General features: G+C 37.7%; 1 protein-coding gene across 2 annotated transcripts in view; it reads left to right on the top strand.

The window, feature by feature from the left end:
• Positions 1-15,264, top strand: part of LOC122885592 (receptor tyrosine-protein kinase erbB-4-like) — a 329,729-nt gene that overhangs the window by 270,730 nt on the left and 43,735 nt on the right. The window contains exon 20 of one of the 2 annotated variants that reach the window (XM_044216868.1): positions 538-720. In XM_044216868.1, coding sequence (XP_044072803.1) covers positions 538-720 — 183 coding nt within the window. Of the gene's footprint in view, positions 1-534; positions 721-15,264 lie in introns of both variants that reach the window. The other variant, XM_044216867.1, reaches the window with a different exon arrangement.

Here is a 15,264-nt window from a genome sequence, read left to right as displayed (position 1 = left end):
CAAAGTCATCAAGAACAAAGCCTAAGTGTGTTTTGTTTTTTATAGTAAGATTGATTTCAAGTTCATGTATTTAAACATTGTAATTTGAATAGATTAATATGCTATTCTGATAATGAACAACCCAATTAGATGTTTGGCTTAGAATAGATTATAAACATTCAAACTATTCAAACTTTCTGTCTTTACTTATATGATTTTTTTGGGAGATTATTCTGTCTGTTAATAGAGAATATTAAGATAAAGAATATGTAATAACAGGATCTCAAGGGTTCATGCACAGCTTAATCCAAATAATGACTGGGGTGTTCTCTGCAAGTAAAAAAACAAAACAAAGCACATTGGTGCCTAGGAATTCCAAGGTCAAACATGTACACAGAAATAACAGTAAAGTGATGTATTTTGTTTTGATAAAACTGTTGGCTGTTGCCTGAAGTGAATAACACTGTAGAATCTGTTGACATACTTTTTCAAATGTCAACTTCCATCCCCAACCCTTTCCCCCCACATGCCTGAGTGTATATCTGTCTCATTCAGGAGGCCCTGATCATGGCTAGCATGGAGCACCCCCACCTGGTCCGCCTGCTGGGCGTCTGCCTGAGTCCCACCATCCAGCTGGTCACACAACTGATGCCTCATGGGTGTCTACTTGACTATGTCCACGAGCACAAGGACAACATCGGATCTCAGCTGTTGCTCAATTGGTGTGTCCAGATTGCCAAGGTAAGGATGGAAAAGTTTGCTTGTTAATTGTTTTACTCGCTCTATGGTTGATTGGTTTGGTGATAGGCTGGTTGCTTGGATGGCAGATTAGTAACGGGTTGTTTTTAGTATTATTAGATTATTATTATTATTAGTAGTAGTAGTAGTAGTAGTAGATAGATAATTTTGTTACCTTAGCATTTTATCAGTGGATCATCTTCACTGATTGCTTCTTTTTTGCTACCTTGATTGTTGCACCAAATATCTGAATCATTGAACCCTTAGTTGACCTCTACCACAGACTGTGGATCCACCGCTTTATATTTCAGGATTAGATTATCTGTGTCACTCTTTCCTTAGTTAGTAGTGAGTAGTGAGAAAGTTATTTCTCTTTCTCACTACATCAATTTTGCTGTTGTAGGTCTATGATAATACACATACAACTCCCTTACGCCCTGTCATAACATGTCTCTGCTAATAGAGGCCAGGCAACTACATTGCTTCCAGAGTGAAAAGTAGATGTCTGTATTCATCTATAGTAAATGGCTACAAGCCACGGACAAAGACTGGATATTTGGTAAAGTGTCCGTGGGGGGGGGGGTTGTGTGTGTGTGTGTGGAGGATTCAATAGCAGACATCATCACCCCTTTCCAGCCTCTCTGGAGAACTGAAGTAAATAATTCAAAGCCTTGCTTGACTTTGTTTGGGGAAGTGTGGAGTGCAGGGAGCTCAGTGTTACAAGATTGTGGATGTAGGAGTGCATTATAATTTCTTTAAATCTAGTTGTCAATATTAATAGGTGACAGATACACCAAGTAATGATCTCCCTTTCTTTGTCTCTGTCTGACGTATCTGTTGGGTGTGGATAAAAAATAACAGACACACAAATCACCCCAGAGCTGAATCAACATCTCTGACACAGTACAACAACCCTAACCCTAATAACCCTATCCCTCACAATCAAATAATATATTATATTCCTTCATTATTAAAAGGTATTTATTGCAGGGCCAGGGTTTGATTGTAGTATACCTATATATCATATGATATACTGTAATTATATCTCCAAACATGCTGCATTTGATAGATGGCTGATGAAATTGTCATACACAGAGAGCAAAGTAACTGATTAAAAAGCCAAGAGAAGCTGAATGAAAATGACTCAGCAATCGCTGCAGTCCCAGATTTAATATCTTAGACAAATATTTCTGTTGCCATTTTTGGCTAAATCAGAGGAAGGCAGTACTCCATGGGAAAATATTAAACCATCAGTTAAACTTTGGGACACAGTTACGATCATACAGTACCACATAAAGTGCTTGTTTTTATACCAAAGGCAATGAGAGCATGTATTAAGTCTTGCCGACAAACTTCCCATGCTGTGTAACACAAATATTTTCACGGTATGGAATTAATCACACAAATTACTTTGTGGGAAAAGAATGTAGATTGGCTGTATATGAATAAATATATTCCCATTGTGAACAGCTGTCACATGGAGAGATGTATAATTCATAAAGGGTAGATATGATTTATGTATTATTAACTACTATTTTTGTGTGTCTCAAGTGTGTGTTGTTTAGTGTTTTTCAATAATTGGCTATAGCTCCTGGGGACTCAAATAGCCATCAGGAGCCACGGTTAATAAGGTGCCCACACATGAGTTCATAAAGTGTCCTACACAATGGACTTATCTGAATAATGTCATTGAGGTGAATTGGGACACTTAACCTAACACCATCAACATCCCCACATGTGCTGCTCATAATAACTTATCCCAGACTTGAGTCAAACATCTTTCCTGCATATTATTTCATTATCTTTATCATGGATGCATACATCCAGTCTTACAGGGCTCCCAAAGCTCTTGCAACTGACAGTGCTCCACTCTCTGAGGCAACATCCCTGTGGCCCTCCCTCTCTGTCATGGCTGCCAACACAGCCATAGATTATTAATGGAGTGATCTGCCATGAGAGTCATACTAATGAGCGGATTCATTAGAGCTACTACACATGCAGGGCTCTAATCCCATAGATTTTTTTTTTCCTTGGGTCTGATTTTTCTTGTCCTGATATCTTTCCATATCTCAATATTATAACCTACTATATCACTTTCTCCTCATTATGTCTGCTTGCTTTTTAAATCTCCTCCTAGTCACCCACTCTTTGGTCCTTTTGTTCATGTATATAACGTATAGTGCTGCTACAATGCCAGATGTTTGACTTTGGAATCACCACTACAATACTAAAAATTATATACCATGTTAAGAAAAGAAAAGTGAAACAATGTGTCATTCAGTCGAACTGAAGACACTTTTCACAAGGGGATGTGATATCTTTATTGGATGAAACCCCTGACACTAATTTGTCAAGTAGTTTAGGTGAAGTGAAATCCATTTGTAGACATGGTTATCTATTAAATGTTTTCAGTTGTAGAGATGGCTTGATACCACTTTTAATTTCTATTACCAGTACCAAAATACTAGTGTCTGCCGATACGACTTTTACACACCAAAAGAGACAGAAAGAGCGGAGATGATATCATATAATGAGACCATACCACTCTGATAACAATACATATTTCCTCTTTAATATATTACTGTACTAAGCTGTCAACAAACCATTCATATGCAACTGGCATGTTCCTGGCAGTGTCTCATGATAAGCACTTAACTCTACTACTTACTTAAATTTGCAATGCGTTTACTTCCCCTCCTTCGCTGCTACAATTGATTCCCTCATTTGTGAGCCATAAAACTGTTTACCCTGAGGCACTGCTTTTTACATTGTGAAGCTTAAGTCAATCCAGTGTGCCATCAGAGTTCACATTTGAGTTCCGTGTATCAGCTGTTAAAACTCACTGCTTTTTTACAAGCATTTTCAAAGGAATTCACTGACTTGCTTTTACACTGCTTCAGAGAGAAAAGGTCAAGGCTTAAGATATTTAGGCAACAAAACACCACATACTTTGCCTTTTGCTGCTTGGATTGTGGCAGCTGTTCTTACTCCCATGGTACTGTAAACTGGCATGAAGTTATCACATGATGTGTTTCTACTTCTCTTGTGTAGTGTAACAAACAGTAATTAAATGACATTTCCGGGGGGTTTTGTCAGTACAACTGAAACTTTATCCAATGTATTGTTTTTAGACATGCTATCGGCGTCGCTTTAGGGATGGCAATATCAATCCATTGGTCCAACACTTGTCCAGTGTTCCACTTGGTCCAGACTGACATGTCAGCAACTATTGGATGGATTGCCATGAACTTTTGTACAGACATTCATGTTCCCCAGAGGATCAATCCTACTGATCCCCTGACTTGTCATCTAGCAACACCAGCAGGTCAATGTTTCACTTATACTCATATACTTATACTTACATAAATATCTCAACATCTACCAGATGGATTGGCACAACACTTTGTATAAACATTCATGGTCCCCAGATGATGTAGCATGCTGACCTTTCCTTTAGCACGATTTCTGAGGTTGACAATATTGCATGGATTGCCATAAAATTTGATACCGACATTCATATACCCCACAGGGTGAATTATAATGCCTTCTGCAATCCACTGAAGTTTCCTCTAGCACCATCATCAGGTCAAAATCTCAGACCCACGACCCACTACACTACACCCAAAATCTCGTCTTTTATCAAAATAATACTAGTATTAGATCAGCACATCCAGTTATTTCATTCAGACTGCTGCAGCACACTGTAAACAGACAGGCTTGGACTATTCTAATACTTCCTTTGTGTATTTTGTACACCCTGTTTAATTGATAGAGAATTTGGTAAAAGTACTGCATGTTTTTTATAAATGCAAGTTATAATAAAGCACATTTTGACACAGATTAGAGTAATATGAGTCAGAATCAGTTTCACATGTGAAAACACAGTTATATTCTGCATTCTAGTCTGAAAATGGGACTGTTGCTGTAAGGCGCTGCAGTGACAGGCACCCTGTTATAAAAGAGGACAATTTGGAAGTTTCTACATGAATTCTTTTGAACTAGTAGAAGAAACACCAAAAGAGACAGAATAAGGGAAATTGTGTCATAAACTGTATTTGCACAGGTCGTAACATTGATTTTTGCCATCATGATGCATTTTTCTGTTGAATATTTTGATTGAACTCCACACATTCTGCCTTTGAAGGAGAACTTGTGGTGTCCCACAACCTGTGAGACTTGTTTAAGGATTGATGACACATCATAACTGCATCAATACCACCGTTCAAACAACCTCAGTTACATGGTAGGAATACCTCATCTAAGCAAGCATTACAGTGAAAATTGTTTGTCGAAATCACCAGCAAATCTTTCCTAGTCCCTTCTCCAACATCACTGCTTTGGATTGCCTCCAAGTCAGGTATAGGTGTGTGTGTGTGTGTGTGTGTGTGTGTGTGTGTGTGTGTGTGTGTGTGTGTGTGTAAGAGGGCCCCACAGTGTGTATTACAGGGTCATTTCTCTGTGTAAACCAGAATAGGCAAACATGCCTCTCTCCAACTCATTACATATATCCCCAGGGTTCCAATGAAAACTCAGTTCTCACCTATTCCAATTCTACTCTGTCTTCTCTCCCTCTCCTGTCCCTGTATTTGTCTTTATTTCAGTATGTGATTCTCTTGTTTTTGTTTCTTTCTGTCTCTCTCTGAACATTCCTGTAAGAAGAATATACTGTAGGCTCCCATAAATGCTCATTTTAGTTCTCTATCTTTTGTTGGTACAAATATTGGTACTATCATTATTCTCATGTCCGTAATAAGGCAGGGTTGACTCACCGTATGTGGACCACTGTGGTAAGCCACCCACTGGCCAACTATTGCATTTTTCACTGTTTCCACTTTCTAAACCTGTGTTTGTATGAGCAACCTCTACTAGTTAATGCTGAAAGAAGTTGACAAATATTTGTATGGTGCTGTAAGGCAGGCCTATTTTGCTCATTTGTTGATTCTTGTTTGGATAAATTCAAGGAATACGTTTACAATGTTTACTGTCTAAATGGGACATTGTTAATTTTTTACTGACCGGTCATGCCAAGAGTAAAATATTTAACATGCAAATGTTTCCAGAATAACATTTCTACCAGAACACAGTTTTTCAAGGGCACCAGCTAGCTCGGGGCACCTAAGGGCTGCCCTTGAATCAATGTGATCACCTTAATAAATGAATATTACTGCAAGATTTTCTTTGGGGGGAGTTGTTGTAGAAAACACAGATGTTTGATTCCAACCAGCACTGGCAGATCACATGCCTGCTCCAAGACTGCTTGTTAACACAGAGTGAGAAGCAGATCACAGGCATCAAGCCTTTGATACTACCAGTCCTTAGAAATGTCAACAAGTGTCTGCCTATCTCCCTTCCCCTCGCTCTCTCTCGCACTAGCTGTCTCCCACTCTTTCATTTCCAAACTAATTAATTCTAAAGCTTTTTTGTGGTGGTATTTCATGACTGCATAAATAAGTGTATGATTCATTGTTAGTGGCCAGAATATCTCCCTTCCCCTGGGTAAATATCAGCCTAAAAGGCCTGTTTGATGAGAATTGTAGCTGATGAAAACATGCATAAAGCTGCTCTCTCAAATCAAAGTGGAGGACTGGTTAGGTAGAATTGATGGGTTTTTGTTTTATTGTTTTATGTAAGTGGCGTTGAAGCACAATGTACTGTATCATCACTAGCATGTTGTTGAAGTTATAGGGAAATCCATGCTAAAAAGAAATGCTAATTGATTCAGGGAATTTGATTTAGCTGCCTTCACATATGGGCGTGTTGATGTACTGTAGGGCCAATATTGTCTTGAATGAAAATGCAATCTCATCCACTCCAATCAATTTGTTTGCCAAAAGTATCCTTAAAGTATTCTTTTGAGAAAGAGATGACTTTGGCAATACAGGATGCAATCTGGTAATACAACAATTCTCAGGCTGTAGTTGACAAACAAACTCAATTGCCCTCTCATTCCATTTCATCCTTGAATGTGTATCTCAGTACTAATGAATTTAATGTTTTGTCCATTTTGGGGGGGGATTTATTAGATTTGCTTCCTCAAATGTTTGTTTGGAAGACAATGGCAGACAAACCAATTATTTTGGTTGCTGTAATACCTATAAATAAAGTAAAGTATTAAGAACACAGATTTTAAAATCACCAAAATAAAGACTTTAAAGGGGCAATATGTAAGAATTGAGACTACTCTCCACCTGTCGAATTCATACTCCAAAGAAATATGGGGCAGCCTGTCGCATATCAGGCCAAAACGCACTAACTGCTAGCTCAGTTAGCCGTGCAGCTATAGGTCATATTAGCTGACTGAGTCCAAAATGTGCACCAGAACCGGAGCTGGGTGAGTAGGCAATGAAACCGGGATCAGCAGCCTCCCAGTGAACACGGCCAGACTGGGACAGCCTCCGAGACCGACGGAGGCCAGTTTGACCACAGGAATACAGTACGGAGGTGCAGTCGCTCCGACAAGGACTCTGACTCCGGGGGCTGATGTAGACACGGTGGCTTCAGCCGGGTACAGGAGATGCGTCAAGCGGGAGAGCGATACTATTGGAATAGTTAAACCCCTTGAGGCACAAGTGGTATTACAACACAGGACCCTTTTAAATCAGTGTTGGACAACCATGTGCCATGAAGAACCAACCAAATTCACCACCCACTGATTAGCACTCCTTTAAGGAGAGGGAAAGAACTTACCAGTGAAACCACCTTCTGAAGTGACTGACTGGAATCAATTATTTTATATTGTATTATTATTGTTGCCGGCCATTGCACCCTTCCAGAAAATGCTGGATTGCTCCTCTATCATTGAGACAAAGTCATTACTGCAAGTGAAGGAATTCAAGTATTTTGGGATCTTGTTCACATGTGAGGGTAAGATGCAGAGTGAGACCGACAGGCGGACTGGCGCGGCATCAGCAGTAATGTGGACACTGTATTGGACCGTTGTGGTGAGAATTGAGCTGAAAAGCGGAAGCTCTTGTTTTACCAGTCGATATAAGTTCCAACTCTCAGCCATGGTCATGTGCTTTGGGAAGTGACCAAGAGAAGAAGACTGTGGATAAAGGCAGATGAAAAGAGTTTGAAGCATTGTCGTGTTCGCCCTTAGAGACAGGGTGAGGAGCTCAGACATCCAGAAGGAGCTTGGAGTAGAACTGTTGTTCCTTCGTGTCAAATGGATCAGTTTTGGTGGTTCAGCTAACTGATTAGGATGCCTCCTGGACACCTCTCTCTGGAGGCATTGCTGGGACATCCAACTGGGAAGAGAATAGGGGGACAGAACACGTTGGAGGGATTACATATCCCATCTGGCCTGAGAACGAGTTGGAATTCCTTGGGAAGAGCTGGAGGAGTTGGCTAGGGAGAAGGGAGAGGTACATCTGGGCTATCTTGCCTTATCTGCTGCCACTGTGACCCAGATACGTAGCAGAAAATGAACTGATGGATACAGTAGATGGGTTTGTGGTCTTAGTAGTAATAATAGTGTTGTTGTTTTTTTGTTTTGTTTTTTTTACCTGAAAAAGGTCAATTTTATAGAGAAAAAGGGTTCAAAATTCAGTCTTTGTAGTGAAACTTGGTCACCTGGAATGGCCTCTGAATGCAAAAACACAAACCTCAAGGTAGCAGACAGATAGATAGTCACTATTTATTATTAGGCCTGCACTGACTCATGGTTGCCATGTTGTCAATCAAAAGTGCGCACAAATAAGCCAAGAGTAATACATTCTGTCTCTGTCCCTCTCTTTCTCTGTCTCTCACTCTCACACACACACACACACACACACACACACGTATTGCAGTGACGCAGTTTTAACAGCGTCTGGCTGAGCAGAGATGGATGTGGCCAGGTAGGGCAGTGGGGGAAATGGATGACTGCAGGCAGCCCACACAATGGATGAGACTGGCAGCTCAGGGAGACAGGTCTACACTAATGAGTGACTGCCAGACACACACACACTCACACAGGTCAATGTAGGTATCCAAACTGGCAAACACACAAACATTAACAAAGTAAACATCTCATAATTTGATTGGATGATGTCCATATACATACGTATCGTGATGCCCTCTAACAAACAAACAAGCAAACACACCCACACAGACACTGTTTGGCGTACAAAGTATGTAGACCGTTTTTCACTTATTTACCATTTACTTCACTTTTCCTCTCACTCCTTCTGTCAGTGTCAAACTACAAGTGTTCTCACTACTTCTAAACCTTTCCTCAAACAAAAACAAACACAGACACTCAAACACTGTGCTGGAGATATGTATCTTTATTCCACTGCTTTATGTCCAACCTTTGCCCTATATTTCCTCCCCTCACTACTCATTAGAGAACAGGTTCCCCTTCTTATTTTATATTTATTTACCAGCGTAAATAGATGTACCAACACTCACACCTCTGCAAACAGAGATCTTTTTCTCTGCGTGTGTGTGTGTTTGTGTGTGCATTTACCTACCTATTCAACTGTGGACCTCGGCATTGTTACACACTCACCAACAGTGGACCACCAAGCCAACAGGGCACTGTTTTAAATCATGCTAAAATCATGTCTAAAACCCTCTGGTAAAAAAAAGTTAAGTTTCAAGCTCGACATTAGTAAATTAAAGGGCTACCCAGAAGGCAGGAGAGTAATATGTATTTTAGAATAATCTAAAAAAGGAAGAAAAAAAACAACCAGGATAAAATTAGGAATAAAATAAGATCTTTTTTTTTTTTAATTAATCACTAAAAACAGATTTATTATCAGACTTTTACTAGACTGTTGAAATGGTTCAGTCTCCAAAAATTCCCTTGACCAATTTGTACAAGCACATGACTTCAATTAATTTTACAATGTACTTGTGTCCTCAATCTATATTTATAGGAATGCATTTTATTTGTTGATTCGCATTACAGAAAAAGGTCAACACTTGTATTGTGTAGAATAACAGAGGTCCACTGTTGGCTGGTACATAATGAGACAAGTTCCCTTTTAGATAGCATGGAGCGACATTCACACTCCAGCATGGATGAATAAAAGAAACAAGCAAAATTAATAATACTTATGAGAAAAAAAATCTCAACTAAATAGTTTCTTGAAACATGATTTGTTATGTTTTTTTGTAATAAAACAAGGCTCAACTTAGTAGATTTCCTAATTAGTTTCAAGCTACAGAATGTATTAAAATGAAGAGCTAGAAGGCAGCAGAATGATTAAGTCTTTTCAAAATTAAAAAAGAAAGAAAGTAAAAAAGAAAAATAACCAGCATAAAGTTAGAAATAATAGATAATTTGTTTTCATTTTTAATCACTATCATTAGACTTTTACTATACCTTCAAAATTGTTCAGTCCCAAAACAGGCCCCTGACAAGTTTTCACAAGCACATGATTTCAATCAATTTTCAAAGTAATTGTGTCTTCAATCTTTATTTATAGGAATGTATTTTATCTGTTGATTTGCATTACAGAAATAGGTCTACACTTGGATGGAATGACAGGGGTCCACTGTTGGCTGGTACATAATGACACAAGTTCCCTCTTAGGTAGCATGGAGAGATATTCATTCTCCAACATGTATGAAAAGAAGAAATAAGCAAAATTAATAATACTTATCAATAATCTCAACTAAATAATTAAATAATTCTAAAAAAACAACTAGGATAAAATTAGGAATAAAATGGTCATCAGCAATATCCTTTCTTTTCATTTTTGATTAATCACTAAAACAGATTTATTATCAGACTTTTACTAGACCTTTTGAAATGGTTCAGTCCCCAAAAATTCCATTGACTAATTTTTAAAAACACAGGACTTCAATAAATTTTACAATGTACTTGTGTCCTCATCAATATTTATAGGAATGCATTTTATTTGTTGATTCGCATTACAGAAAAAGGTCAACACTTGTGGAATGATAGGGATCCACTGTTGGCTGGAACATAATCACACAAGTTCCCTCTTACATAGCATGGAGCGGCATTCACACTCCAGCATGGATGAATAAAAGAAACAAGCAAAATGGATAATTCTTAAGAGAAAATGATAATCTAAACTAAATATAATTATAATCTGTAGTTTTTTTATTTTTTAGTAAAGTGGCACCAACAATGTTGTCATTGTAGCTTTTTGAAATGTGGGGTGTATTGTGAAAATACAATGACAACCTATCATGATATATGTAAGTAAAGCAACAAAAATACTTTAGGACCTATTTCAGATATTGAGATTAGGGATATATTGGCTCCTTATTAGTCATTTTAAAGCACTTATCAATGCCTTATTCTGCATGACCATATCCTACGACTATTAGGCCATTAACTACAAGAGCCTGAAGTTTGATGCTGCAACTGAGACCCTGCTGTCCTTTGCTAAGAAATGTGACACCGACATTGAGACATTGAGTGGTGTCACAATGTGAGAAAAAGACTGTTATAGAGGGCATGAAATCCAGAGGCTAATTCCTTCCCTTGTTGATGGAGTATTAAAATGCTAGTTAGCTACTTTGTTTAGTTAAAATTCTGTTACATTATGTTGTACTGGAGGTGTGAAATATTGAAAATGAAAAGTTTAGCTACAAAGAGCAAGTTCATATTGACCTGTGTAGGTTTTATGATGTGGTATTTAGGGTGCTAAATTGACCCTATCTGAGAAATAGAAAATCTATATGATTCTTTACCAGAAAGCTCTGTCAGCTGAAACGTATACATCAGGTTAAAGCAGTGCATTTGTTATTAGCCTTGAAGAAACTTGAAAAAATATGAAGCAGTCCATTAATAAAGGAGATATTTCTACTTGTGCTGACTTTGTTCTTCTACCACTGAATAGGAATAGAATCTGTGCATCTCAATAGACCTTCATTTTTTTCAAGCTGTAACCCATGATTTAGGAATAGGGTCTGTTAATTGCAGTAATTGTGTGTTACAATGGATTTACTAAGTGTGAAGAGGAGGCCACTTTAGAATAGGGAACCAGTGTGGGTTAGTGTCAAACTACTAGTGAATTAGTTATGAGCAAGACCTCATTTTAGCAAGGGGAACATATTCTAGTTAGAAAGACTTAATTTAGAGTTATATGGACACTATTAACACTTGTAGATTTGTGTTTTGTTACATAGGAATAGATCATACATATTAAGTATCATTAGGGGAGAATGAGTATTCTTGTGGTACTACCATCTTTATAAGGCCCATACTGAGCAAAGTATATTTAGACCTTCATGTATGTATTCATGTACAACAACTTCCTTACTTACTATATAAGCAGTAATTCAGAGGTTACTGAGGGAGAACGTTAACAGCCTAGTTAATGGTGAATATGTATACCTTAATATTCCTATAGTCCACAAGGTTTTAGCTGTACTGGAGTTTTTTTTTTTTTTTTTTTACTCCTTGCCTTCATTGTTGTCATGTGAAAAAGCACTTCAGCTAAACTCATTTGTTTTTTTCCTGATGATTACAATCTCTGTCTCTCAGTTCCATTCCAGTTATGATGCTGGACTATTTGATGGCCCTCAAATATATCTTCTCTATTTGGCAATAAATGTATAACTTCACGTGGAACAAATTGTAGTCATCAGAAAAAAACAACTTACTGACAGTTTAGTTGAAGTATTTTTCCCATGACAACAATGAAGCCAAGAAGTAAAACAAACATCTAGTTAAAGTCTGATAATATATCTGTTTTTAGCAATTCATTAAAAATGAAAAGAAAGGATCTTGCTGCTGACCATTTTATTCCTAATTTTATCCTGGTTGTTTTTCTTTTTTTCCCCCTTTTTTAAGATTTTAAAGTACTTATTACTCCCCCTGCCTTCTGGGTAGCCCTTCATTTTAATACAGTGTCAAGCTTGAAAAAGGTTAAGCAATCTACTAAAGCTGAACATTTATATTTTGTTCCAAAAACGTAATAACAAATCATGTTTCAAGAATAATTCTAGAATTATTTTGTTCAGATTATTTATAAGTATTATTCATTTTGCTTATTTCTTATTTTCATACATGTTGGAGTGTGAATGTTGCTCCATTAGCCTGGGAACCAGACCAATCTGCCTAGCTCATGATTAATTTGCTCTGGCAGGTGCGTCTGCCCCTCCCTCCCATTCAAACAGATTTCCCCCTGTCCTGGATTTGGTCGGGCCAATCACAGCCGTTTATCTAATATGGGCCGGGTCTGATATGATGACTGACAGAGGAGCGTTACTGGTCCAGATTTGAAGTCACATGTCACATGTTTCACTGCTCTGATTGGTTGATACAGCGCAAGGCACCAGGTTTGCGAAACTCAGATCAAACTAGGCATTGCTGATCAAATATTAATCAAGATTATGTTACTGCATTGCCTATTTCTCGCCTCAAATGTTCTCAGAAATACATTTTAGTGTACTGTTTAGCTGTAATTTGAGAAAGTTTGTGACCGGGCCGCCATTTTTTTCCTGCTTGAAAGCGGACCAAGAACCGCTTCAACTTGCATGTGTCGCTCAGCACGTTTCGTTGCTCTCATTGGTTGTAGGTCTTTTTAATTGCGTCCAGAAGCGAATCGAAAATGAACTGAGAGGTTTCACACTGATATGCATTTGCGAATTAGTCCGGCGATGTATCGCTTACTGTCTTTATGTACCAGCCAACAGTGGACCCCTGTCATTCCATACAAGTGCGGGCCTTTTTTGCTGTAATGCAAATCAACAAATAAAATGCGTTCCTATAAATACAGATTAAGGATAGAAATACAATGAAAAATTGATTGAAATCCTGTGCTTGTGTAAACTTGTCAAGGGATTTTTCTGGGGACTGAACCACTGAACGATTTCAAAGGTCTAGTAAAAGTCTGATAATAAATCTGTTTTTAGCGATTAATTAAAAATGAAAAGAAATGCATACTTCACCATTCCACACAGGTCATAAAAATGACCAACAAACACAGAAGAATATGAATTCTTAAAATTAAAATTAGTGCACTAGTGTAATAATATATATCATTACACTATTATATATATTATATATTATATTGTATATAATAATTGAATTGAAGCCTAGATAAAGTAAATGTTGTTGCTAATGCTGCAGTCCTTGATATTAGTGCATGCAGCCAAGTTACTTCCAAATTGCAGGTTAAACATTATTTATTCTCAATGAATGTTGCCATGATTATTTTTGTAATATTTCCATCACAGAGAAATGTTTAAATATTGATAACATTAAAGTTAAATTATCCATTTTTGAAAAAAAACAAAGAAACTCTTTGCAGTAAACAAACCCTCATTAGGTGAAAGAATGGGTACAGGCAGTTCCACTGCAGTATATGAAGGTCCCCTCTTTCATAAATAGACATTGTTCAAGTCCTCTCTTGGCAATTTCTTAAAAAAAAAAATTAAAAAGCAGATTTGCAGTAATATCATGGGAAAATACCTTAAAAGTCATTTTTCTATTCTAGCAGGCCATAGAAGCATTTGGTCATTTTTTTATATTATCATCAATATAGAAATTTAGGCAAATGGTTAGGGTCAACATAGCAATACAATATGCCTGTAGCGTCACCACAAAGTTCAACTCATATCTTGGCCTTCAACCATGTATCAGAAAACACACATTTTTCCCTGACTTGCTTGAGTCAATACCAGACCAACCAATACATGTGTTCAGCAAGCATTTTGAGTTTTGTAAAAACATATTATTTTAAGTTCTGTAGCTATCTGATAATTGTATGCTTGAAAGCTGTGGGTTTGGAAATAAAATTGCAGAAACAAGATATAAGGTACATCTCTTCATGCCAACAATGACTAAAATTGTTCTGAATATTAAATGCTCTGGTGGACCCATTTTCAGTAATTTAGCACCATTTTGCCTGTTGACATTGTTTCCCTGCAGTTTTATGGTTGAAGACAAGTCAAATGAATATAGCTTGATAGCTATTTGAGTTTTGTAAAACAAAAATACACCTTTTGCTTCTTCTATAGATGATCCAGTCTTCAATATATGCAGCATCTTTGTTTGTTGTTTGACAGATTTACAATACTATTAAGTGTTTGGAATAACATGTGAATGAAGCTTACTGCAAAGACATCATCATGATTAAAACTGCTCAGTGGATTGAGCCCACTGTTGTCATAATTTATGTGTAATGAAAATATATTTATGTTATGGGTGTTACTATGATTGTTAGATGATAACCATTTACATAGGAAAGGGTTTCAATCCCTGGACATGGTTGGAAATGTGGGTGGCTAATGTGAATTTATTTATGTATGCTTTCATACTGTATGTGTGTAAATGTATTGTAAACATGTACATGTATGTAGGTAGTTTGCAGCCATTTTGGTGTGTGTGTGTTCAAGCTGCTGTCGTTAATGCCGGTGGATAGCTTGTCATCTCTCCGCCATGTAGGCGGAAGGCCAATGCTGCGACAGCTTGGGCCCACTTCACTTTCAATTAGTCGCCTGCCACTGTAGATGCCTCCTCACCAGCCTCTCTGGAACTGACTCAAACCCTGCGTGTGTGTGTGTGTGTGTGTGTGTGTGTGTGTGTGTGTGTGTGTGTGTGTGTGTGTGTGTGTGTGTAACAATGAGAGGGTCAGT

Source organism: Siniperca chuatsi, linkage group LG12 (assembly GCF_020085105.1).
Source record: "Siniperca chuatsi isolate FFG_IHB_CAS linkage group LG12, ASM2008510v1, whole genome shotgun sequence".
Taxonomy (NCBI): Eukaryota; Metazoa; Chordata; class Actinopteri; order Centrarchiformes; family Sinipercidae; genus Siniperca; species Siniperca chuatsi.
Note: the sequence above shows the minus strand (reverse complement) of the source record. Positions and strands in the feature narration are given on the sequence as shown.